The sequence below is a fragment of the Pseudorasbora parva genome, chromosome 1 (assembly GCF_024679245.1).
Source record: "Pseudorasbora parva isolate DD20220531a chromosome 1, ASM2467924v1, whole genome shotgun sequence".
Lineage (NCBI taxonomy): Eukaryota > Metazoa > Chordata > Actinopteri > Cypriniformes > Gobionidae > Pseudorasbora > Pseudorasbora parva.
This window is the reverse complement of record NC_090172.1, coordinates 43502765-43530386: the sequence shown is the minus strand read 5'-3', so window position 1 is coordinate 43530386 and position 27622 is coordinate 43502765. Positions and strand designations below refer to the sequence as shown.

The window sequence follows — 27622 nt, the reverse complement described above, 5'->3', positions numbered from 1 at the left end:
GAACACATGGCTCTGTCTTGGTTTGCCTTTGCTGTTCTTGTCTTGTTTCCAATTACCACACCCTATTGTTTAGTCTTTGTTTAGTCCTTATTTGTCTGAGTGTGCTCACCCTTTCCTCGGCTGACTATGCAATCGTCATACAGTTCACTTGAAGGAGTGAATGAAAACGAGTGCGTGAAGTCGGTCAGCTGTTGTGTGTACATCGGCTGTACACTTGTTATTGCAGTGCAATGTGGGATTGAATGAGTGCACTCGAGCATGTCCACTATGGTTTCGGACACCACAACAAATGGGTTTCCCCAAATAGTGCCCTATTTGAGGATATAGGGAGTGATTTCAGATTCAGCCTGAGTGTGCTCACTCTTTTCCCATGTTCTCTGCTCCTTGTTTGTCTGAGTGTGTTCAACGTGTTCCTCATGTTTTCTGTTCCCTTTATAATGTGTGCTCTCTCCCTCATGTTATTCATTGTACTGTTAGTTTGTTTGCTAGTAGTAGTTGTTTCTCTAGTTACTGCCAAGCATTTGTTACTGCTATCTGCCTTGTCTTGTGTTTGTTGGGTCTGAACATCTCTGGCTGCATCCTTTCTCTGCCAAGCAACAAGACCAGAGCTACGCCTGATCGGGCCCTGTGAGTCTATCCACGTGTGCTGATCCTGTCTGACTCTTGCTGCATTCATCGGCCTGGTGCTTCACTTGACTTCAACCTCAGCACATCAACCTATTCACACCCTGGGCTAGTCTCAGCAGCCATTCCCTCAGCTTGTCTGAAATTTTGCCTTGTCCCTACCTATCGTTGGACTGTTATCATCTCCTCTCCCTCAATCTCTTGCCATGTCTGCTGTTTTGACAATAAACCTGGTAACACTTGAGTCCTCTTTCAGAGATCCTGACATAGTGTGTATATAGTACATATAGGCTTTTATGATCTAGTAGTGACAATGATTGTTATCTAACAGCAGCAACTGTATTTAATGCTTTAACAATCAAAACATTTTATGAATACATAAAAAAATAACATTTTCCCACCTACATCAGTTTAAAAACAAGAACAGGAGGGCATTAACAAGCAAAACTGGCCCCTTGTGTGCCCCACAGCACAATATTAAAATCTGCTCAGCAAGCTTTTAAGAGGGTCAGAGAAGGTTTAGTAGATTCTTATCCTCAATTACTTTAAATCCTCAATACAGATCAAGCAGAACGGTGTGGCGAGAGGGGAATTCCTTTAATTAACTAAATATGTTTTTATATTACTCCACAGTGAGGTATGGTCTGCATTGTGCTGATGGATAATGGGAACACATGCTTATTTACATAATGCGAATGGCTTGTTTGAATAAAGAACTCACAACATAAAACAAAACGTTTATTTATGTAGCCAGTAAATTTCTTACGAGATGATATAATCTTTACAGTGAATGCCAAAAAACAAAGATCACACACACACACACAAACACGAACGCACACGCACACACACACACACACACACGCACAAAAACATGTCCCCACAAGGACAAGGAATTCAGATATTGCCATCTTTGTGGGGACATTTTGTCCCCATACGTAGGGTTTACCAGAATACACACACACGTTGTGTTTTTGTGAATTGTGTGGACTTTCAATAGATGTAATGGATTTTACACTGTACATTCTATCCCCCTACCCTGCCCCTAAACCTATCTGGTGATCTCAGGTTTATATTACATTGTTACATTGTTTTCCCACATTGTAATATAAACAAGTACACACACACACACACACACACACACACACACACACACACAGACACAGACACACACACACACACACACACACACACACACACACACACAGACACACACACACACACACACACACACACACACACACACACACACACACACACACACACACACACACACACACCAAGGCTGCACTAAAGCTTGGAACATACTCTTTCAAGAACAAAGAAATGTGTTTGTTTGTTTTCTCAAGGTGGCAAGAACCAGAACAAAGTTCATTCTGGCCAGTACATACTTCACGAGAAATGCAGGTGCCGATCATCTGCGTTTCTCCGTATTAACCACGCCCTCTTTAAATATATGATCAATCACACAATAGTTCTCGGACACCCTCAAGAAAAAAGTTCTGCTCAGGCGATGTGTCGAGAACAAGCTGCGAGAACTCCTAAACCGGGGCTGCAAGAACAAAATGACGTCAGTTAATTCTCGAAATCGTGGGAGCGAGAACTTTTTTCGCCTGGACTTTATGTCGTGTTTTGTTACACAGTAATACTGTTTCTTATATTTTATATTTAAAAATGTAATTTATTCCTGTGATAGTAAAGCTACATTTTCAGCAGTCACACGATCCTCCAGAAATCATTATAATGCTGATCATTATAATTAAAAAAATATTTCTTATTATTATCAATGTTGAAAACAGGTGTTCTGCTTAATATTTTTATGGAAACCATGATAAGTTATAAATGTCTTCATGTTCTTGCATTAAATAAAATAAAGTTATTTATTTTAAAATAAAAAAAGAACATTTGAATTATATTTTGTACATACACCTATACTGTACTATACATACATCCAACAGGGCAGGAACATTTGCTGATGAAAATGTTATTCATTAATCCTATTTGGAAGAGCTGGCTCTATTTATTTTGCTTCAGTTGCTTTACCCATTACTTGCATCCATCCGCTTGCCCTTTGCTTTTGGCAGAGCTATACGCATTGAGATGTATGCGGTTTGGCGGATGATGACAGAAGGAGCTAGTTTATCTTTCTATATTTCTTCTATTACCAATGTCAGTAATACCCTTTCGAGAAGGCACAGCTGTGGCATATTAAAGGAGGCTTGGGGAAGTGGTAAGAAGTCCATTACATCACACAGCAATGGTACTACACACCTTTCATTTCACCTCGTTCTATCGTGAGAGCCTTGCAATACACGCAGAAAAACTTTTGTGGCGGCTCCAAGAGTTCTTACAAGAGATTTAGTCTGCCATGTGGTTCTCATTCCTTTGTCTTGCGAGTTTATAGGCTCTCCACCTTAAAGGAAATGTCCCTCCTCGGATACAGGCGATGAAAGCTTTGGGAACACACTCTTATTGTACACTGCATTCAGTCCACTTAGATTAATTGTCCGTGACTATTTTTAAACATGTCTTTGGGGGATTTGTAATTTGCATGCTGTAATGTTTTTTTTTAACATCCTTCATACGTTTGCTGACCAAAAATGGACACAGAGAGAAAGAAAGAGAGACACATCAGCCATTCAGTCTCATTCAGTAAGTGATGAGTCATGAGACTGATTATTTAGCAGTAGAAACATCAGCTCAGCAAATACAGCACTGGGTCACACTGATGAGTGGGAATGCTTTTGTATGTAATACTGTACAGGCGACCGCATCTGCAATACTAACAAGAAAATTAAGTGTTACTGAGCTCAGTGAAATTGTCTGTTTATTTGTCCTTTAACACATGCAAAGCCTAATTGGGTAAATAGATGGTTTCCTCTGTTGGGAGAGTGAGACTGTTTTAATACAACAGATTCTGCTACATCCTTCCTCATTGTTTCCACCAAACAATACTGATCTAACATACCATTATGCCATGATACACAATGAAGATCACAACAATCCAAACGAAATACCCAAAACATCCTAGATTGTGGCAATATGCACTATTGTTCAAAAATTTGGGCTAAGTAAGCATTGTTTTTTTTAAAGGTGCCCTAGAATGAGTTGAAACGATATCTACATAGAGGGAATGTAGCTTATTTACGGGCAAAAGTTCACTTTTTACACAGTTTTACAGATTAATTTACAACCCTATTGTCCCTAGGATGTAATGCTCTGTTTTTGCCTTATTAATTTATGAATATTAATGTTGAGCTCTGCTCTGATTGGCTTATTTCAGCAGCTCACACAAGTTCAGTTGTTCAGCGAAGCGGCTCGTGAGTCCTGACCATCCTGACAGAACACAGACCGACTGAATGACACTTTAAGCAGAACATGTCAAATGGAGATTGCTTAAATGCAGCTTACTTGTTTATTGGTGTTTTCAGATCATCCGCGTGAGAGAGAGCTCGCGTATATATGGTTGCCAGATTGCACGTTTAGGTAAAACATATAGTGTTCTTTTCACAGAAAAGCTCTGATTGGGGGATTTAAATTACTGAAATCTTCCCTCAGACAAAACCAAAACCAGTGCTTTTTGTTCAAGTTTTTATTTTTTAAACTACATTTTAGACTCGTCTTTTTTCGTCAACGTATTGCATGTTTATATAACGTTAGTCACAGTGTAGGCTACGCAGTGACTGTGATGTACTCAGAAATACAGGAATGCAAAAATATCATACTTCAGTTAGGTGTCTTGCTCATGGACACCTCGACACTTGGTCAGGTGGAACCGGGGGTTTGGACCACCAACCTTCCGGTTGTAGACAATCTACATGAACCACTGAGCCACTGCCGCCAAATATATATATAAATTTTACAAAATGAATAGCCTTGTCAAATGACTGTCGTTTTAACTTATATGGTGGAGAAGGTGACGTTAGCTAGGCTTGAGTGAGCGATCTGTAAGCAACGTATCTACGGTTGTATTTTGTATATTACCCTTTGTCATTAGACACACTATTTAGTTTTGTAGAGTACTTGGAGTTTCCTATTGTTATTGTACTAGCATCTTGCGTCATCTAGACAATGTGGTCTCTCTGTAAATCACTACTTACTGCTACAAACAATTTTGAATTGAATTGTTGCGGTATCCGATTATAATAAACTTCAACCATGACTGTTGATATTTTTTATCTGTGGGAAGGCTTTAAAAAGTCCTCACGTCCCCTGCACAGCCTGGAACATGACATTTGTGTCCATGATCTGCCATTTTCGCTATTCTCGAGTGTCGCTTGTTTACATGATGATTATGCTGTGCAGTTCCGTCTGAAAATGAATATGTTTGGACATATGCAAATGTTGGGGGCGTACATATTAATGAGCCAAGCGATTGTGTCACAGTTGGCAAGTTCTACGTTGTTACAAAAAACTATTTAAAATGTTGTTTTAGGCAAGCTTCTATTTATCAAAGAAACCTGGAAAAAAGACAGTAGCCTAGTTTCCACAACAAAAATTTAAGCAGCACAATTGTTTTCAACATTGAGTAATAATCAGTATTTTAGAATGGTTTCTAAAGGCACTCTTATGACACTGAAGATTGTAGTAATAATGCTGGAAATTCAATTACATGTTAAAATGAAAATCAGTTAAACAGTTTAAATTGTAGTATGTAAAGGGCTGTTTTTACTGTATTTTTTGATCAAATAAATGCTTGGTGAGCTTCTCACCAAATGCTTCTCAAAACTTCTTAAACAAAACAAAAAAACCCCCAAAACTTTTGAACGGTAACTGCCATGTGAAAAGAACCTTTCCTTGTTGAGTAATGGTCTTTAGAAAAACCTGCGCCTGTCCTAACCAAAATACAGCTTGACCACAGGATGCCTGGGCAGCAATTTCATGGTTTTGTTTACTGATCTGGATCATCACAATTCCACTTCCAGTCTCTTTATGTGGTCTGGCTGAACTGGAAGCAGCTTTCCCGCTATACAAACAAATGGGTGAGAAAAATGCTGAAACTGAAGTCACTTACTATGAAGTAAGCACTACAGTCACCATCCAGCCCACAGGTGACTATGAGATCTTAAAGAAAGAGCCCAGACTCAGCAGTGAAAATCTCGTTCTTTGCAACTTTCCCTCCTTCACCATGTTTACACACATGCCTTAACGCTGCAGGATGCCAGGGTGAATTTAGAGACTTGACATTTACATCCAGAAATAAAATATTTTCTTAAACTAAGGTGGGCTAAAATTCCCAAACTTTTTTAACCTGTACAGCTAGCATCACCACAAAGCGAGAGCAAAGTTACCAGAATGCACACCACATGTTGAGCCAGAAGTTGACATGCTGTACCGCTCAAACAAAGAGAGCAACATTAAAGGCACTACAGAAACACAGTGTTCACTTTTCAGAAGGTAAATATGGATGGCTTACAGTTTTCGGTGTAACTGAGATAGATTGAAGAAGTTAAAAAAGTAGCTTGAAGTGTAATAGGAAATATTGACACTCCTAATGTCATGTGGCTCTGCTTGTTTTGACTCACTGACTAAGTAAGACAAACTTTAGAACTCAATATTACACCCAAGTTTCCTCCCATTTACAGTAGCAGATGGTCCCTCTTAAGGGCCCTACAAGTGCATTTCCTGTGATCTAGCAGGAAGCACAGGTAGCAAAAGCCCTTGTGCTTTGTATCCCCTACATCCTGGAGAAAATATACACAAAATAAAGACCAATGGATATAAAATTAATTTGTCTTGATATATCATCAGAAGAGCAGGAACGTTATACTCAGATTATTGGTAAGTGAAATGTGCATGTTTAAAAGCAACCGCTGAGGATGTTGGGCTTGTTAAATCTGTTCTTTTCAACTGTAATTTAACTGTACACCCTCAATAGTATAACCAAAACAGTGATGACCAAACTATTCACTCAACTGACAGCCAGGTGACTCTCCCACTGCAATGTCTGCATTGACATCATACCAAACCTAATTGTATGTCACACCCTTTCTACATCACACATTAACAGAATGGAGCAACACTTAAAGTCTGCATGTATAAAAAGTAAAACAGCCAGTTTAACATGTTAATTTAAATAAAAAAATTATATAAAGAAAAACACATTAGTCAGAGCTGATAGCACTCTGACATATAGTGCAACCAGTGGAGGCATTAACCAAATATTTTCTGTCACTGACTGATTTTTTTATAGCAAATCTAAAGGCCATTTGTTATTTTGACATATTACAATGAGGGTGATCTATTGTAACCTCTAACTGTAAATCCCACCCTGTCCAGTTGGTGGTGAACAGCTATGATCTAGTATTGTCTTGTTGATCTCAGTGTATGGGGTCTTTTTCTAGTCTAAATACAGTTGCAAAAATGTCACGGCAACTGAGTATAAAAAGTTTCTTTAAGCGGCCAAATATTTGTGCAGTTGTTAATCAAATATGCAAAAAGACTGATGCGGATGCAGTGGAGGATGAATAGCAAACAATAGACAATGTCCATGCTATATCCTTTGGCTTTATCAGTCAATGCTGACCAATAGGAAGGTTTCAGTTCAAGAAGAAACAGAGAGCTCAGTTCATTTTTATGCATTTTGTTGATATTTTAATCGTAATTGTATTTTGCAATATTGCGTTGTTCATATTTGCTTGTTCCGGTACAAAAGGTTGTGTTTTAATTGTCTCCGCTGTCACTGCATAAAAAAACATTAATCTGCTTGTGTGTGGGGTTGAACATGAAAAGTAACACGATTTCTGTTCATCTGTTCTCTTTATAAATAAATGAAGGCATAATCTAGCCTATGAACTGGTCCTATGCGTTCATAATTAAAAATTAAAATGTGGATAAAAACAAAAGCTATTTAATGTCTTATTACCATTGAAATATGAAAATTAAAATAACAGGTAATAATAGATTATAAGTTATTAACAGGTAATAATAGATTAATCATATACAATTTGTACGACCAAATGAGAAACAATAAGAAAGTCTAATGTAACCACTGAGCACAACTGCGCCCGGTGACCTGTGTTTAACTCCCGGCTCAAGGTCCTTTTCCGATCCCGCTCCTCTCTCTCCGCCCTATGTTTTCCTGTCTGTTCTCTACACTGTCCAATCCAATAAAGCCATAAAAAATAATAACACATTAGAAAACAAATGCATTTAATTATGCCTCCTGAAATGTGTGCACAGTGTGTTGGCACGGTGAGTTTTCCAGATATTATGCGACCAAACGTGTACATAGGCCAGAATTCAAATAGAATGAATAGAATCAAACAATAGAAGAAACAGACAAATACAACTAAAACTGAAATATATATATATTTGTGAATTAATCAGATAAAAAAAAAAAAAGATTCCTTATAAAATCTACTGTAGCTAAAACCACAGAGTTTGATGTTTAGAGATATGTTCAGAGTTCAAGTAAAAAAGTTCTCTCACCTGATAATAACACACTGGTTCTCACGATCAATCATCATGTTTCTATACATGTTATCGGCTAGCGCATAGATATGAGGAGGGTTCTCATACTGAGCCTGAGAGAAAGGGAGAAATGGAGAAAAGCACATTCATTTCATAAATGCTACATCAGAGACCATTGAATACGTTTTGACTCGTACACCACATTGTACCTCCACTGTCCCTTTTTTTTCTGAGTGAACATGCACACTAACCACTAACCTGAGTATAACTTTCCCCTTCTTTTTATGATATATCAATACACAAAGTAATTTTATATCCTTTAGTCTTTATTTTGTGTATATTTTCTCCAGGATGTAGGGGACACAACGCACGCTTTTGTTACCTGTGCCTCCTGCTAGATCACAGGAAATGCACTTGTAGGGCCCTTAAGGGGCCATCTCCTACTGTAAATGAGAGGAAACTTCACTGAACAGCCAGTTGCGATAGGTGTAATATGTGGTATACGAGTCAAAACACATTCAATGGTTTTTGCTGTAGCCTCCACAAGCTAATGATTATTGACAGGATCCAGAAGCTTGATGAGGAGCCAAGACCCCTGGGCAAGCGCGGTTGAGAACATAGACCCGTACATGCTGTTCCATGGAGGTATAGCCAGGTGGCTTCAATGGTTAAGGCAGGCCTGTGCAACTACTTGTCTGACTAAGAATGCAGCTGTTAAAAGCTGTACCACGCCTACACAATCCTCCTTCTATTAAAATCATTACTGAAACAATTCTAGTTTACAGAAACCTCTAGGTATCAAACTACATAAATAACTTTTTTAGGACAGTTTCGATACAACAAAAATGTACCTAATTTGTAGAATGTGTAATGAATCAAAGTACCATAACACTTAAGGAAAACTAAAGTGAGATTTCTAATAGCTAGATCTTTTACAACAAAACTGTTTCTTGGACATCACAGCAGTGTTATTTTAGTATTACTTATATACTATTATAATATTTATTAATATTTTAAATTAGCTTTTATTTGTATATTTTAATTTTAGTTAGTTTTTTTTAGTACTGATTTATAATTTTTATAATTTTTTTCAAAATATTTGTATTTATCTTGCATTTATTTTTTCAGGTTTAATTTTACTACCTCAACTTATTTTATTTTAGTTAGTTGTCAAGACAATACTTCTATATTTAATTTATTTCTAATATCTATATGTTTTTTTAGATTTATTTTTGAAAATGAAAGGATACAACATTTTCATTCATTTTTCATTCATTTTGTACAAACACGATTCCAAAAAAGTTGGGACAAATTGTAAATAAAAACAACGTGCAATGATGTGGACATTTCGACTGAACTGAGGAGACAAGTTGCTCAAGTTTAAGAATAGGAATGTTGTCCCATTCTTGTCTAATACAGGCTTATAGTTCCTCAACTGTTTTAGGTCTTTGTCGCATTTTCCTCTTTATGGTGCGCCAAATGTTTTCTATGGATAAAATATCTGGACTGCAGGCTGGCCATTTCAGTACCCTGATCCTTCTTCACAGCCATGATGCTGTAATTGATGCAGTATGTGTTCTGGCATTGTCATGTTGGAAAATGCAAGGTCTTCCCTGGAAGAGACGATGTCTGGATTGATGGTGCCTTTCCGGATGTGTAAGCTGCCCATGCCACACACACTCATGCAATCCCATACCATCAGAGATGCTTCTGAACTGTGCGCTGATAACAATGTGGGTTGTCCTTGTCCTCTTTAGTCAGGATGATATGAAGTCCCAGTTTTCCCAAAATAACTTCAAATTTTGATTTGTCTGACTACAGAACAGTTTTCCACCTTGCCAAAGTCCATTTTAAATAGGGCTTGACCCAGAGAAAACAGCTGCGCTGGATCATGTTTAGATATGGCTTCTTTTTTGACCTATAGAGTTTTAGCCAGCAACGGCGAATGACACGGTGGATTGTGTTCACCGACAATGATTTCTTGAAGTATTCCTGAGCCCATGTTGTGATTTCCATTACAATAGCATTCCTGTATGTCTTGCAGTGCTGTCTAAGGGCCTGAAGATCACAGGCATATGCTTTTCTGGCCTTGACCCTTACGCACAGAGATTGTTCCAGATTCTCTGAATCTTTGGATGATATTATGCACTGTAGATGATGATAACTTCAAACTCTTTGAGAAACTCCTTTCTGATATTGCTCCACTATTTTTCGCCGCAGCATTAGGGGAATTGGTGATCCTCTGCCCATCTTGACTTCTGAGAGGCACTGCCACTCTGAGAGGCTCTTTTTATACCCAATCATGTTGCCAATTGACCCAATAAGTTGCAAATTGGTCATCCAGCTGTTCCTTATATGTAAATGTAACTTTTCCGGCCTCTTATTGCTGTCCCACCGTTTTTGGAATGTTTAGCTCTCATAAAAACCAAAATGAGCCAATATTTGGCATGACATTTCAAAATGTCTCATTTTCAGCATTTGATATGTTATCTAAATTCTATTGTGAATAAAATATAAGTTAATGAGATGTATAAATTATTGCATTTCTTTTTTACTCACAGTTTGTACAGTGTCCCAACTTTTTTGGAATCGAGTTTGAATAAATATACATTTTAATATCATTTTAATAGTTACAGTTATTAATAACAACACTGCACCACAGTTAACAGTCTATCCTGGACCAGGACTAAACTTCAGAAAACCATAAAAGACTACTTACTGCGCCCTGGTACATCTCTATTTCTTTGTCCCCAAAGTAAGGCATTTGTTTGAAAGGGTTTATTGAGATGAGTACAGGACCAATGTATGTCTGCAGGTAAAGGTCAAGGGTCAAGAGATAAAGTAAAGGGACAGTTTACTTCAAAAATTAAAACTGAGCCCTGATGTTATTCTATCCAGTTGAACACAGATACACAAAGATATTTTAAAAAAAGCTATTTTTGTCTATACAATGGGACCCGATGTTGATTTGGTTCCAAGTGACTTCCATTATGTGGACACATTTTTTTGTTGTTGAAATGTTAATTATCTTCTTTTGTCTTTCAAATCAGTCAAGTCATACAGTTTTGGAGTGTCGTGATCGTGAGTCAATGATGACAGAATTTTCATTTGTGGATGAACTATCCATTTAACCATTTCTATACAAAATAGATGTATCTCTCTCTCTCGCTCTGTGAAACTATTAGATTGAAAACGCTCTCTCTGAAAACTATTAGATGTTTAGCGTTCACAATTGCGGAAAACCTCATGGACCATTTTACTCATTGTGGTTGTTAATACTCAGAGTGTATTCATAAAACTTGGCTGGACTGGAAGATGAAAATGGTCAGAATATGAATAATGGTCTGGTGAAATCAGTAAAGAGTTATATGTGGCTGCAGTGAAGATTTTGTTTATTGGGTCAGAGCCTTACTAGGATGCTGTTGCTCTCCTCTGAATGCAATGGGAAGGGAAAAGCAGGCAGTGAGTGATTGGAGCGATTTGGCCGTCTGGCCCTAAGTTGCTCACTGCAAATAAAGGAAGTATTGAGGCTGGCGTGCTGTGACCTCAGTTCCATATGCTGCTGACTGGAACACTTTAGTGTTGTTGCTATTTTCTGACCACAATCACAGGACTGATTTGAGACCAAAATGGCCAGAGTCTGCTAAGACTCCATAAACCTAATAAGGGCAGAAAATAGAAGTGCACTGCTAGTGAGGTTTTTGTAAAGAAATTCTGTGATTTATCAAGAAGGTAATTTTTACTGCCAGTAATGTGTGCTGAATTAGACATGACCCTGCCAAGTACATTGGGTTTATATAGAAGAGAGGTAAACCAGCATTCTTTGGCTGCCTTCAACAATCTTAGGTCTCAGCGTCGCACATAGGGCTTTGATCAAAAACAGTCCCTGCTACTGTGGGAAAATAGGACAACATGGATTTGGAACTTGTACCAGAGTTTAAGGACAACTTTCGTCATCATTAAATGTCAGTGTTTAGTGAAGCTTTAGTCACAATAAACCCAATCAAGTTTTAATCTTCACTCAAGTAGGTGGAGTCCAAGATAAGTTTTTTTAGTAAGCCAAAGGAAAACATTCATCTGCAAAAACTCTGATAGAAGAGCTTCCTATTTAGGACCATTTTCATATCAGATTAAGATATAAGCAAGTTAGATAGAGAGACCAAAGCTGGAGAAGGATACAAAAATAAAGTCATCCATGTATCTCTTCTTGAGGTTTTCTACGATGGCATCCTCATTGATCTTGGAGAGCAGCACCATGTCATCCACTCCACTCTGCTTGACATTGTGGCTTTGCCAGTGGTACCGGAAGTGTCCCCGGCTCCCCTGTGATAGAAAACACAAACAAGAAACTCTCGTTAGACTGTATACACACCCATAGCTTTTGTGTAGCAGACTGGCTGGCAATACAAGACATTCCATGACTGGATTTCTCTTTAAAGATAGCCTCATATTTTTAATGTTGAAGTACTTTCTCTCATCCCAAATTGAACGAACAGACACAGCTATAAGCAAGGCATTCATAGGTTGACTTCCCTAAAGAATGTAAACACTGGAGCCCTGTTGAACTTTTAAAACATTACTCTGTTTGTTCAACTTTTCTCAATTAAAGATATGAGTTTTGGCCAGTAGTGCAGCATCGTATACTGGTGGTATAGCAAGCCATGTGGTACCTAAGCAACAACAATTAGCCCGTCACTGAAAATGTATCCAAAAAGTACTTAAACAAGCCTAAGCTTTATTTTTTTAGTCTTTGCTGGTTTAAGCTGGCCTCCGAGCTAGGGCAAGCTGGTGATTAACTAGGTAGCCACCTGAAAATCGCTCTAAAACCAGCCAGCAGACAACCTAAACAGTGTTGTTATAGTTATCTAAAACTAAAACTTTGTACAACATTTTTCGGTAAATTAAATAAGGCTGAAATAAAACATACCTATTTAATGAAAAACTTAAACTTCAAGAAATTTTAATTAGAAATGCTGCCTTTAATAAGGTTGAACTAATACTAAAATTACAAAAACAATTAATTAAATTCATTTTAAATAATACAAATTTAATACAAATAATTAAATTCATTAACTTAGTGAAAATAAGACGAGTTTAAGATGTTTTTATCAGCAGGCTATGAATGAATTTCGATTTGATATTGTGATGATATCATATTATTAGAAGAATTTAGCTGTAAATGTGATCCACACTCAAAATTCGAAATCTTTTATTATTCCCCTGTGAAAAATATAAAGTGACTAAAATGATATTCTTGAAGTAATTAAATAGATTTACACAACAAAACAGGATACAAATTATGAGACGAGAGAGCGCTGTGTAAACAACTTTGTGAAACATGTCGTTGGCACCACACATTACTGGATTATTAATATAATCATAAACACCCGAACCAAGTGACCGAACCACTTTTTCGGCTGAGTTAGTAAGTTGTTGATAAACCTGTTTAGAAACAATATTTTGCAATTGTGTTTAATGCAGCCAGAGACAGAGACATTACACACTTTACTCCCATTCTGAATCTCATTCAGTCATGAACACTGATAAACAGTACACTGCTGACAACAGTTAATGTGAGAAAACCATCCACTCAGCGGAATGACCACGTCCAATTCCCCGCCTGCAGCACTTTGAACACAGCTCGTTCTTTTTCACCGCAGCAGATGTTGATTTTGTTTTTCTAAACCGACGAAAAGCGCATGGTCAGGAGTCTCCCTAAAGCTCCCGGAGCACTGCAAACACTTCTTTTGATCTTCTTCTGATGTTCTCACTATTCCTCCTCTTTTCACTTGTCCCCCTTTTTACCTCCCTTTCCATTTCGTTCTCCTTCTGCTTCCGCTCTAGTAATGTTTTTGCAGAGGGTGTGTCTCCGGAGAGCTCGGGTCATTCATCATGGGACGTGAGTCAACAGCTTCTGGCTACCGTGAGACGGTCACAATGGCCCTGTGAGGAACCAGCCCCTTACGCAGAACGACACAAAGCCTCAAGTGCATTTGACAGGACATCAAAAGAGATGCGTAATAGGAGTGTGGCTCAAGAAAGGAGGTCAGATACAGAAAAAGAGCCAGACAGACACAGACAGTGAGTGTACCGATTTGGAGAGCACATGATCCAAACCCATTGCGGTTTTAAACATTTTCCTCTGTTATGTTCAGTCATTATTAGTCTGATTTGAAGGCCACATTTGTCTATTCTTTTCTTACAGCAATTTTCCCAAGCTGAAGAATGCCATGACAATGATATGAGGTAAACTGGAAAGTCATTTAACGTTCTCAAAATCGTACATTCCACAGGCTGAAAAACTCTCAATCTAGTGCCGTAGGAAAGCAGAAGCAGACCAAGTATGGCAGATTTTTTTCCCTCCCTTGAAGGACTAATTAACTTGCCATCGTAAACGTGCACAGTACAAGTTCGAAGTAAATTACAGGAAAATAAAGCAACACATTAACCGCTGAACACCATGACAACAATAAGGTACTTCACCTGAACATTATTAGCAGTGGAACTGCCTCAAAAACAATTAAGGAGGAAAGCAACATTTTAAGCAGAACAGTAAACACTACTTTCAGGTCTTTAGAGACTGTTTTGTTTAGTGTATTCTTGCATATATTATAGAGAGAGTGCATTGTCCTGTGGCTGTTTCTTTTACAATGTTTGAGTTCCATCACCATCACACCACATGACACATAAACACCTGGAAAGAAGATGAACGTCCCAGCACATGTTCCTTATAAACCGTGAGCCAAAGTAAAGGAGTGCAAAACAGGATGTTATGTGAACACACAATGACTTAAATGGGACTTAAGTAATAATAATCATCATCATCATCATCATCATCATCATCATAATATGAAGACATCACTGGTTGGCTTATCTCATGAATAATAGCATTACTGATTTAGCAGGATCTTTTACTGTTTGCTCAATTGTGACATATAGTGACATGATGATTCCTACATCTCCCTCATGCATTGAACTATTCTAATTGGTAAACAATTAACTTAATTTAACCCCAGAAAATTAATCAAAAACACAATTACAATGGACTAGACAAAGCACATCAACGTAATGTCACTCTCTTCCTTCTGAAGGACCACACCTACTGTCCAAAACTCAAAGTTATAGACCACACAAAGTCAAGCAAAAGAAAGAAAACAGCATCTCTGCATTTAAAGAGCTATAGTTGGCCCCAGTAGGCTTATTTAGGGATGAAAATGTTCAGTTTTGTAAAGGAACACCGGAAACCAGGGAGGCTAAAGTTCACTATGCTTGTGCTGTGGTTCACCCAGGAACAGCAGGCCTTATTTACACCATTACAAACATGATACGCATCTGTACCATGCAAGGTCAAAACCCCAAACTCCCTGGGAAGGCATAAATCAGGATTTAAAATAACTTAGCATAAAATATTTCAACCCCAACTACTTTACATTAATGCTCACTCACTATTAGAAACGGGGGAAGATAACCGCTTCGTAAATATAAGTTGTTTTCATATGGAAATAAGATAATGAGAGTCCGAAAACAATATGTAAGTCCTCCTGGGACCTACAAAGTATAACTAGAAAAATTATGAATAGAGAATGTGCATCAAGTGTGTTTTTGCTTAATTGTTAAATATTCTATAGTAAATAATTTTAAAATACTATTGTATTTTGTACAAAACATACATTTCAACAAATGTATCTTTATCTACAAACACAGAAGCATCCATGTTCGTTCAACTTGTAAATATGATCTTTCTGACATGACTTGAATGGCCAGTGTTATCCCACTTTGCCACTGTACCACTTTGTGGAATTGACCAAGCAAGTAATCCAAATGGCTGCATAATAAATTAGGAAATTCATTGTACTAATTGATGATGGAGCAGCTGTGTAGTCAGTGTAATATGACTCCATACGGTTGAATGGCACATCTGGAGAGTATATATTATATACTACTAATGAGGGAGACTACAATAACATCATGCTTCCTACTGAGTCTCGCTGGCGTCACATACGAACGCAGATGAAGATATGCCCTTCACTTATATGTGTGGCAGTTTTAGAAAGCGTACAATTCTACAGAAATTTTACCGAAAGAAAAAAAAATGCTTCATTCATAAAAAAGAGGAGAAAAAAATCCATTGTTCTCCTTCAAAAACCCTGGCAGAAAATACCGTAACATCATTTCCCCACTGTAATCCTACAGCAGTTGAAAAACGTCAGCAGCACCAGTCTTAGATCCATAGTGACATAGCAGGCCGTTCCCTCATGCAAATACCATTGCCTTATATGGAGAGTGTGGAGCACAGCGCAGACTCAGGCACAGGAAATGGCTGGGTTTGATTCCATAAGGCGGCAAATTTTTTACCTCCTCCAACTATCCTCTCCTTACAACCATCTGGATTTTACACAAAGGACCTGCATTTATACACGGATGGCAGAGCTGAAGTGGGATCAGTTTAGCCTTTTACTCTGAAGTGACTGAAAGCTGAAATCACTAAGTAATATGCATATAATCAAAAGGCAGTTAAAGATATACAAAACAGTCTGTTTCTTTGTTTAATGCATTTAGCATATGGCCCAGAGTATTGTGGTTTGGATGAGAATCCGACTCTGACCTGGCAGTGCTAATTGCAGATTAAGGTAGGAATGCGTAATGAAGTTTGAGAGTTATTTCAGGAATCCTTTTCAACGTAATGTATTACAGATACACATTTCTGATTAAGTCACTTTGGTCTAAAGAAAGAAACATTCTAGTGTAATTACAATTTTTTAAGAAATAAATATAAAATCATGTGAAGTGCCAGTGCCAACCACAAAGCACATAATTTGAGAAGCGGTGCATGAACCCATTTGGACTCAACTCAGAATTCTCCATTACAAAGCTCTATGCAGTAACACAAAGCAAAAGGGAAGCTGACGAAGAGCATCGACTGAGCAAAAAAAAAAAAAAAAAAACAAACAAAAAAAAAACATTGTTTTCCTGGTTATATTGTTGCCAAACACTTGATTAACACCTTGTTTAGACTAAGGTAAAATATTTTAAAAGAGGGTGAACCAAGTTGGGACTCCATAACAGATATGGATATACCTTCATCAGTCTCTTAAAGAGATAGTTCACTTAAAAAATAAAATCTGTCATCATTTAAGACGGACTCAGACTACAGGAGCTTTTAAATCCTGTTTACATCACGCACATATAATCTTTACAGATTTTCTTCTCTCAGATCTCAAATATGCATACACTACACAAATTTTAAAGGCAGTTGTGTTGTTTCCACACAAGCTGTTCCTCCATCTCAGCTGTTCAACGGACCCATACGGATAATCTGGACCGAACATCGTAATCGACCAAGGTCCTGGACAAGATTCTCACTCATTTTTTGATCGTCGGGAGGGATAAATCAGCTTAAAACTCCCATACTCTTGTCATTGCAAACCTATACATTAGTTAATCTTTGAAACACAAAATTAACATATTGTTAATGAAACTATGAAAGTCTATTTATCATATAAAGTGATTGTATCTCCTTACAAGACATCATATTGATTCAATTTACTTTATGACAGGTTTTGGTCAATGGAGGTACAGAAACCTATTAGGTTTCTTAAAAAATATCTTAATTTCTGTTTTACTTAGATTAACCAAAGCATTATGGGTTTGGAATGACATGAGGGAAAGTAAAAAATGACAGAATTTTAATTTTTGGGTGAACTATCCCTTTAAATATTTACAGCCAACTCTGAAGGAATTTCTGAAGGAAAACATAAAAATAATTAATGAAGCCGGTCACTGACTGTAATTTGCCCTTATGAAAATGTTTTATTTCATTTTGCAAGAATATTAGCGAGTCTTGCAGTCTGCAACTCAATTCTCCATTAATAATCTTCATGTTAACAACATAAAACATGTCCTTTCTGACCCCTGGGTCATTACCAGTACAATAAATACAATCAATTCCTCAAAAGACAACTCTTGGCAATCTGATGCATTATAATTGAATTTTGGTGTGATAATGAAAGAAATACATAAAGCATAAAGGCCATTACATACTCCGCAAGAACAGAGAAAAAAATGTCTCGTTTCCAAGGCTGCAAGAACAAAATGACATTATTTTGGTCTTGCAGCCCCGGTTTGGGAGTTCTTGTTCTCGACACATCGCCTGAGCAGAACTTTTTTCTTGTGGGTGTCCGAGAACTATTGTGTGATTGGTCAGAAATTTGGTAACCCTTTAGTATGGGGAACACATATGCCCTATTACCTATGCCTTTTGCCTCAATAAACTCCTAATTTACTGCTTTTTAATAGTTAGTTGGCAGTTTTTGTAGCATTTAAGTTAAGGTATTGGGTAGGGTTAAGGGATGTATAATATGGTCATGCAGAATAAAGCATTAATATGTGCTTTATAAGTACTAATAAACAGCCAATATCCTAGTCATATGCATGCTAATAAGCAACTAGTTAATAGTTAATAACTGAACCTTAAATTAAAGTGTTACCAGAAATTTTAAGCTGGTTAATGCAGAGAAACGGCAATATTCGGCACCTGCTTTTCTCGTGAGGTATGGAACCGAATGAACTTTGTTCTTGTTCTTGCCACCTCGAGAAAACAAACTAATTTCTTTGTTCTAGCAGAGTATGTCTCAAGCTTAAGTGTGACTTTTAAGCCCTCTGAATGTGACTCCAATGGTGATTTTCAACAATGTCAGAAGGGAATCAATAGTGATGAGTATCCCAGTGTATAAGTGTATAATGGTGTTTTCTTTAGACACTTCACACAGCCCTTACAGTCTTAAGTGGTCCTAGAACATGTCTGACAGAAATAATTGTAGCCTGGACTATGTTCAAGGTAGTAGACCTTTATTCTGAGTGGTAGTAAACCCTGGACACAGACACAACAAGCTAGTAAATTCACCACTGCGATGTGCTGAAGAGAAACAGGCCCATCCATACTGAAAACACTCAGGACATGAATAGTCTCAACTGCTGAAAAAACTCAATGCCGTAACACTCCAGCGAGCTTTCAAACAAAAGTACCAAGCCCAGCGATTAGATTAATCATATACTGTAGGTGTGCAATAAATGTAAACACATTACATATTCAAAAGAAGTCATCATGCATTTCTGTTGTTGAGTTGGAAAAGGGATTTTGTTTTCTAGCATTACATAATCAAGCAGTAATTAATCTCAGTGATTACATATGGAGTAAAACACCTCTAGGGGCGTTGGTCTGGGTAACAGAGATTGGGAGAAAACACCCAGAGGAGCAGAGAGAGATTTCTGGGTAAGAAATGGCAATGGAGGCAGAGCTGACTGTAGCGTCTCTCCAGAGACAGCAAACACAGAGGGTTTGTGTAAACCGAGATAGGAGTGGCTCTGAAGCGTCTGGCTACCGCCGGGAAACTCTGTGCCAAAGTTTCCAAGTTCAGCCCAGCCATATTATTTTTGCTTGCTTTTGAAGGCAGTGGAAAAGAATGTAGAACATTCTGTCTGATGGGGAAGTCTGGAACGCCATCATTTTCCCTGAAGTACACATAGAGATGGATTATGTTTAGACTAGGGTTCTAAAAACGGTGCTGAAATTCTAATAGTGCAGCTAATGAGACAAGGTGACAGTGCATCATCATATAGACAGAGGTTCAAGGGAACTCGGGATCAAGGAAGACATCTCATCTCATGACAATATTCAGTTCACTATAGCTCAGTTAAATATTTACAATCATTGTATTTCCTTTTCATGTTCAATGCACTTGCCGAAAATATATCTGTGCTTAGCATCCCACACTTCTTTTAAGATAAACCTTGGCTAAAATCATGAACTAACTAGGCTGTTATGAAGTTTCCTTTGACATGTAATTTTGTCTGAAACTGCTGCACAGATGTCAAAGCTGACCATAAGAAATTAGAGTTTAGTATAGACTATGTATTTATAATATCCATTAAGAGGGAATTTTCTCTCTTGAATGTGAGTGCACATTTTGGATGGTCTAGGATTGTACTCTAGCTAGACAAAATGTTTCTTTAACAAGGTGTGTTTTTCCAGAATACACTTCCCATTTTCAACTGCTGGCCTACATTTATTTCTTCTAAAAGTAAACATGATTATACGTCATCTAATTCTGTTTACTTTAAGTAAATTGAAGCCATGCAAACTGGCCAGTGGCCACCTGTCCTGCCGCAACCACTATGCAATGAATCCAATGACTTCTTATGTACTTATTTTCTTATGTTCTTATTTGCATCTCTCAATATTTCTTAACAGTTCTTGTTAAAACTAGAGAGAATCAACTAGTTTTCTCTGTGGTTATTAGAGGCATTGTGAGAGGAATTGTCAAATATTTCAGTTGACTATGAGAACTGTTAATGCTGTATATGGCCATGCTTTAAACATAACCTTTTAGGAGTGTAACGATATCATGTCACGATTCGATACATATCACAATACGATATTATTGCAATATTCCAAGACATATGGAAAAAAGGTTAACAAAAAAATGTACTGTTGATTAAAATGCTAAAATTTAGCATTTTAATATTAAATTGGGAATGGAAATTAATAGCCTTGGTGCTGGCAACCCAATGCACAGAACAATGGTGACACCATAATAAAAATATTCATGATTTTGCAGAACTATTTTGGATTACTCTCTCACTGACTAGATATATTTTAAATAAATATAAGCATATTTTTACTGTAATCTGTAAAGTACTTTAAAGTAGTTTAATGTAGTACTGACACTAAAACCTTTTTTATTTTGGGTAAACTATACACAATACATATTGTCAGTATCCACAAACAATACATATTGTTGCATTTTTGTATTGCTATATATTGTGACATGATATTTTGTTTCACTCCTATATATTATAAATAAAATACCTTTATATTCTGCTTAGAAGCAGTCATGGCTTACGGCTCCTCTAATTGTCTTGACATGACAGAAGGTCTTCCCAGAACTCACAGATGCACACCAATAAATAAATAAAAGCCTATGGCTATTATCATGGAGCAGATTTATGGTTATGTGCTTAATACCTTTGATGTACATCAGGAAGGCTTTTACTGTGTTTGATATTCCACACAAAAGGCATTACCATTTCATGCAGCTTTCGTGTACACAACAAATGCCACCTCATCATTTGGTTCAAAATAGAGGAGTGTCTCACAGAGGAGGCGGACCAAGAAAAGTATGAATTTCCATACCTGTTTTGTCTTTACACAAAAGTAACCTGCAACAAGAATCAATATTTGCTTTAAGAGCCAAACTCTTAAAGGGATAGATCACCTAAAAGTTCTGTCATCATCACTGACTCACCCTCGTGTCGGTTCTAAACCTGTGTGACTTTCTTATGGTGAAACATAAAAGAGGATATTTAGAAAAATCTCATTGTGGTGAAATTGGGTTTGAACCTCGTTGACTTTCAAAATATCGAATTTTACATTCTACAGAAGAAATAAAATGTCATACTGTTGTGGGACAACATTAAGGTGAGTAAGTGATGACAGAGTTTTCGTTTTATTGGCTGAACTATCCCTTTAAAAGCTGCAATCATGGTGCCTACTGTACTACAAGAGCTCCGATGCATAAATAACTTCTGCCTCATAAAACTGTCCTGTCTAAACAAATTTTCCACAGATTCACAGAGATACAACACAACATAGGGGCCACATTACCAGCCCACATGAGAAGTCTGAAATGAGGTCATTAATCAAAGTCAGGCATGTGTGGGAACTTGATTAAACACAACAACGAAGGCCAAGTAACCTCAAGATATTTCACTGCTGTCTATTTTGAGCTGATCTTTAAGAATCAAGAGCCCTGACTGAGCAACACCCTCGAGCACACCTACATAAAAATGAGAAGAATGCATTTAAACGCACTCCCGTATAGACTGGGTATGGAAGGGCCAGTCGGACAGGTCTATGGCAGTGGTGTTTGTCAACGTCATCCATTCAAACTGATATCAGTACAGTTCTAACGTCCACTGCAGTTGTATAGAAAGGGTGGAATAAGCTGGGAGACTCAGCGAGATGGTTTGCTGCATGTGGTCAGGCCTGTGTGCGCGAGCTACTTTCGATGGCAGAAGCAGGGAAGAGTAAACAGAACCAGCAGAGGAATGTTTCGGATCAGGGGCTCCTACTCATAGCCAACGGGAAATGGGAGCTGGCAAGTGACGAGAAGAAATCTCTGAGTTCCCAACTGAGTAATGGTTCTGATCAGAAACAGCAAACTGAGATTTCGCATTAGTGCCGCTGCCAAGCGCACAGCTTTATCACTCTGATAGTCAGACAGCTTAAACTGACTTAATTACTGAGGTTAAATGAAAACTATTGCATTCCTGTTAATAATTGTCCAGTCGGATGTTATTAACATGTTTCATTATATTACATTACATGCTATTCCATCTTCAAAAATTGTTTCAGGTATATATATATATATATATATATATATATATATATATATATATATATATATATATATATATATATATATATATATATATATATATATTATTTGTTCTGGCCAAGAAAAGGCTTCACCAAAATATTCAAATACATTTTTATAACTTACATTATAGTGTCACTATAGCACCTTGTGACTGCTCTGATGAAATCTATATAACCACAGCTAGACTCTGCTACTTTGCATGAACTGAATTTATAATGTACTGAAACACATATTTGCATATTATAACCTCAAAAATGTATTTTTATTTTACTTTATTCTTTATTTTTACTTTATTTTATTTTATTTGCACTTTTTTCAAGTGTAAAAACAGGCAATATAGAATCACAGAATTTGAGCATTCAGCATACAGAAATGTGAAGTTTGCACTAGACCGCAAAAATAAGCAGGCATTACTTATTTTGTCTATAAAGGACACAAGCTGACCACACTTGCTGACCTACTCATTCTGTATAACACTGCAACTCTGGACACTGGCCAGTGTGCTGTCGTGAAGGTCCGACAAATTGAGTTAAAAGCTTTTGAAATGAATGGTCACCCAAACACATGCCTCTAGCTTTTACGTAGCTCTTTAAGGGGTTTATCAAAAGCATAAATATTTACATTCCTCCAAACATGTGAATCAGACACCGCACATGCTCAGTTGTCTGATCTCTCGACTCATTTTGAAAATGACAAAAGAGTTAAAACCTCAGCAAGAGACTCAACAAAAAGGATTTTTTTTAGGCATCAAAAATGTTTTCAATTGAACATCAATGAAAGTGTTTATCCACTTTGACAAAAGATTTCTTCCACAATTATTTGCATAGATTAAATTGAAAATAAACTAAAACTAATAACTAGAAAATAATATTAGCAAAAGATTTATGTGGCCATGGCTGATTGGCCCTCATCTGAAAGAAGAGCTTTGTAAATCATACTTCCTCTGGGAAATGACACAGGATGAATATTGTTGGCCTCATGCACTGTGAATAACATTGAGTTGACCGAGACAATTATGGGTCAGATTAAAGTCCTGTTCACACTGAAGATCTGATAGTTTCTAGCAAGTGTTTGCAATATTCAACTGCATTAGGCAGCATGTCACTGTCTGCACTCCCATTGGCTGATGTTCTATCGCATAATCATTTAGCCTGGGGCTAAGTTCGGCTGGCATCCAGGCTAATAGTCAATAGCATAGAGCTTTAAAAAATCTTATGACCAGTCATAGTCATTTAAGTGGCTTGACTGACTTGAAAACTAAGGCCAAACTTTTTTACAGTCTATATTTACATCTTTAAACTCATTATTCCTTTACTGTCACTGTACCAACGCGTCGTCAGTTACAACTCTACTATATATTTTGACAGCAGTTATGTTATAAATGTGAAATATTCTTGGAGCTATGTCAGCAATCTTAGATTGTGTCTTTGAGCCAGGACATTCATATATATTCATCTGAATTTCACAGCACAGTTCCCCGTTAATAACAAAACATATGCAAATACATGAATAGGAGACTGATCATGTCAGTGAGCAAATATGTCACGGTTTAAAGAGTCACGGTGAGTTTTGCAGATAAACAGAGTCACTGTTGAGCTAAAACTGACCTGTTTGAGGAAAAACTGCAGTGGTCAGAAAAGCAAAAACATGGTGAAACGTGTGAATATTCAAAAATGTTTTTACAATGGAAAAGTTCCACATTTTCTTAGATTTTTCTTTCTTTCGATTATTACAATGTCCTTAACTCCAAAAAAAGGGTTATTTTATAACTGTTCACTGAAAGGTTCTTTGTGGAACAAAAAATGTTCTTTTATGGCATCCCTGGAGAAAAAAACACTTTTAATGATGATGTTAATGGTTCTTCATTGAGGAAACAGGTGCCAATAGAGAACCTTTATTTTTAAATGTGTATGCCAGGAGTGAGACTGTCAATATGAGACAACAACCCTGAAATGTTTCGATAACAAACAGAGTTTGGCCTTGTCTGTGATGTTCTCACTTGGTTTTACCTCTAAGGCATGTGAGAATATTTGAGTACAAGTCCTTCTGTAGCCCTGAGTTGAGTTTGGTGAGTAAACACAGCCTAGTAAGCCACGGTCACCTCAACAGAAACTATACAGCAGAAGGACACACTGAAACACTAGCTCTTTTCAACTATTTCTACATAAATCTAGAAGAAAAGGTAGTACAAGACTAATTCTACGTTATCCAACGAAGATAAATATCCTTTTCATTATGGATTTCACTGCTGTTTAAACAAATGATGAGCTGTTCTGTCCATAAGCAAACATCAGCCATTAATGTGCATACTGGATATTTATTAACTACAGTCTTTTTGGGGGGGACACCTTCTGTCTGTTTATGATGCACACAACACAAGTATACAGTTTAACTCTCAAAACGGAATAATATTTGATCATATGTTTTCACCCGTTCCCTTGACCTGCTTTCAGAAGTCAGTAGCACCAGCGAAGCCACATAAGAGACTAATTCAGCTGAAAGAAACAGGAGAGGCAAGGTGAGAGGAGCCGAACGTGAGCTGAAGGAGCACAGCGACAAAGATCTCATTTTACAGCTGGCATAAAATCAACTCCTTAAGAAAACTGGGCCTGCTCTGCATAGAGTCTAGTCAGGTTTTCATGCAGATTTCACAAGAGTAATAAAAACCAAAAATATTGTTCAAACAAGCGCTTGTTCTCTCTCGTTATTTTTACATGAGGCATTTTTTTGTCCTCCTCTATACTGCTTATTACCAATCAAATGGTTTTTGAAAAGTCTCATGCTCACTAAGGCTGCATTTATACAACATACTACTCCATCTTCAGTGTCACATTCAAATATGTTAACTTGGAGATCAAGAAACATTTCTTGCATTGAAAATGTACTTTTCAATAAATGCACCATTATAAATATCTTAACTGTCATGTGATCAATTCAAACATACATCCTTGCTGAATCAAGGTGTTTAAGCAATTAAGAAAAGAAATGAAATAGATAATCTTACTGACTTTACACATCCTGAACAGTAGTGTAGGTGGATATGGGTGCTTTAATTTGGGGGAAAGTTAGGACGATTACAAGGGCCCTAATTAAAAACAGGGCCTGACGGAGAACATCTCTCCTGGAAAATGATCACAATTTCAACATGTATGCGGATGGCTTCAACCAAATTACGGTCATGATCTCAAGAAGGGAACTTAACATCGTATTTAACAGGGCTGAACTCAATAGAAACACCCATTCAAAGAGTCACCACAAGCAAATATGCCAATACACATATGGTTGCACATCGCAAAGAAAAGGTTTATAGAGATTTTTCAATTAAGGGTTTATTTCAGTCAAATTTATGTTTTCATTCCTCCTTTTCAACTTGTTCAGTAAACAAACCATATAAGTCTTAACTTAAACACATCAATGGATATTATATTTTATATGTAAGCTAATGGGAATAGAGTTCTGAATTAGATGTTTTTAACAATCTCAGTTAAGTGTAGTTCAGAGCCAACAATAAAACAGCATCAAAGAGGCCAGCTGATATTGAGGGAAAATCATTGCCATGACTGGAATATGTTAATGTACAAAAATACCTCCCCTCTAAATGAAAAGACTGGCTTATGGGGAAAGGAATGTCCCTAACATGGGGAAGGCTCAGTGTGAGGTAGGCCCGGTCTGAGGGATGGGGGTTCCTTTCACCGTGGGGCCTGGTGCGGTCGCATCACCCTAAGGATGGCCCTGTATAATTACCGCAGATTTCATCCATCCTGCAAGTCCTTTCTCTTGTGTGGTCTGCCGACAGAAAGAGTCTGGAATCCTCAGCAATTCGGTGACGGTGTGACATAGAAGCTTTAAATAGGGGAATGTTACTCAGCATGTACCGCCCCTCTGCAGCTCTTAATGCAAAACATATGCTGCCATACTGACCTACTATTCAGTATCTGGCAGAGAAAGAAAGAGGACAAGATGAGATAGTGCAGAGAAAGTGAACAAAGCTACCATGCGACTGCAGCTTAACCTGTAAACCTGCTTCTGATGTATGGAGATCAAGCAAGCACATTGGACCTAGATACACCAAACACTGGCGAAGAAATTTTATTTTAGAGAAGAACAATTCTATCTTGCTTTTGTAAGCCTTGTGTGTTCTGCCTGATCATGGATAATATGGAGAACAATGTCTTCATCATACTACACACAAAACTTTATGAATTATGTTTCTAAATACAGTAGATCAGGCATATACTCTAGCTGTTAGCTGAGTGATATATTACATAATCAACCTAAATTGCTCTTGCACAGCTGGTATATATCATAAAATTAGGTACTGTTGTGTAACAGGCATTAACTGCTGGTTCAGTTTTCAGAAAATTATTCCATATCCTTTGAGCTGTCAAGACCAAAATGAGTAGACTCAAAGGACACTCTGACATAAAACTACATTTAAAACAAAACCAGCTTAAAACTCCACCTATTAATTAGAGTTATATAGTGATGCATACAGCAGGTCACACTGAGTTTGGCATTATCTGAAATGAATTTACAGACAGGATGACATTAAAGAATAATGTTTGTACATACTAATCATTTAATAACATTGGCATTGGCCTCATTTATAGAAGCAGTCAGCACATCTTAATGGACCCCTTATAAGTATCTGTAATATTGTGACCATGAGCACAGCCAACCACAGGTATGTTTATTCTTTGTTGAAAATGTTTTGTGAAGACCGAATTATAATATTGCTATACATAGCTACTAAATACCAGAGGCAGCAGAGAGTGTCCCATATGTGCAAAGCCCAAGGGAGAACTAGTTCTACCGGCTACATGGCTTGCAGAGAATGTCTCTGTGTGCGATGAAGAGACAGCTGAACTGGATTTACTTGTTTTTCACCTGATCTGTACCTGTTCTTTACCAGCTGACAGGATGAAAAGAACACTGAATATGAGACAAGCAGGGTCTGTAAAAGAATCTTGCCATGGGATCTGGGATCATACAAAGCCCGAAAACAATCAAGTGTAACATATGCCTAATATTGCTTGAGGAGCTTTGAAAAATGGAGTCGGTTTCCACCTAAACAAGAGGAAACTGTCCCATTGTGGACACACACACACTTATTCAAAGCAGAACCCAACCCATCCTTATGGGCATAAGCA

At 37.4% G+C, this 27622-nt stretch overlaps 1 protein-coding gene across 3 annotated transcripts in view; it reads right to left on the bottom strand.

Annotated features, from left to right (window-relative positions):
• The window catches only part of myo1ea (myosin IEa), a 55692-nt gene that overhangs the window by 26961 nt on the left and 1109 nt on the right, over nucleotides 1-27622 (bottom strand). For all 3 annotated transcript variants that reach the window (XM_067441731.1, XM_067441740.1, XM_067441749.1), the window contains exons 2-4: nucleotides 12214-12357; nucleotides 10754-10843; nucleotides 8053-8147 (exon numbers count right to left, since the gene is read on the bottom strand). In XM_067441731.1, coding sequence (XP_067297832.1) covers nucleotides 8053-8147; nucleotides 10754-10843; nucleotides 12214-12357 — 329 coding nt within the window. The remainder of the gene's footprint in view (nucleotides 1-8052; nucleotides 8148-10753; nucleotides 10844-12213; nucleotides 12358-27622) is intronic.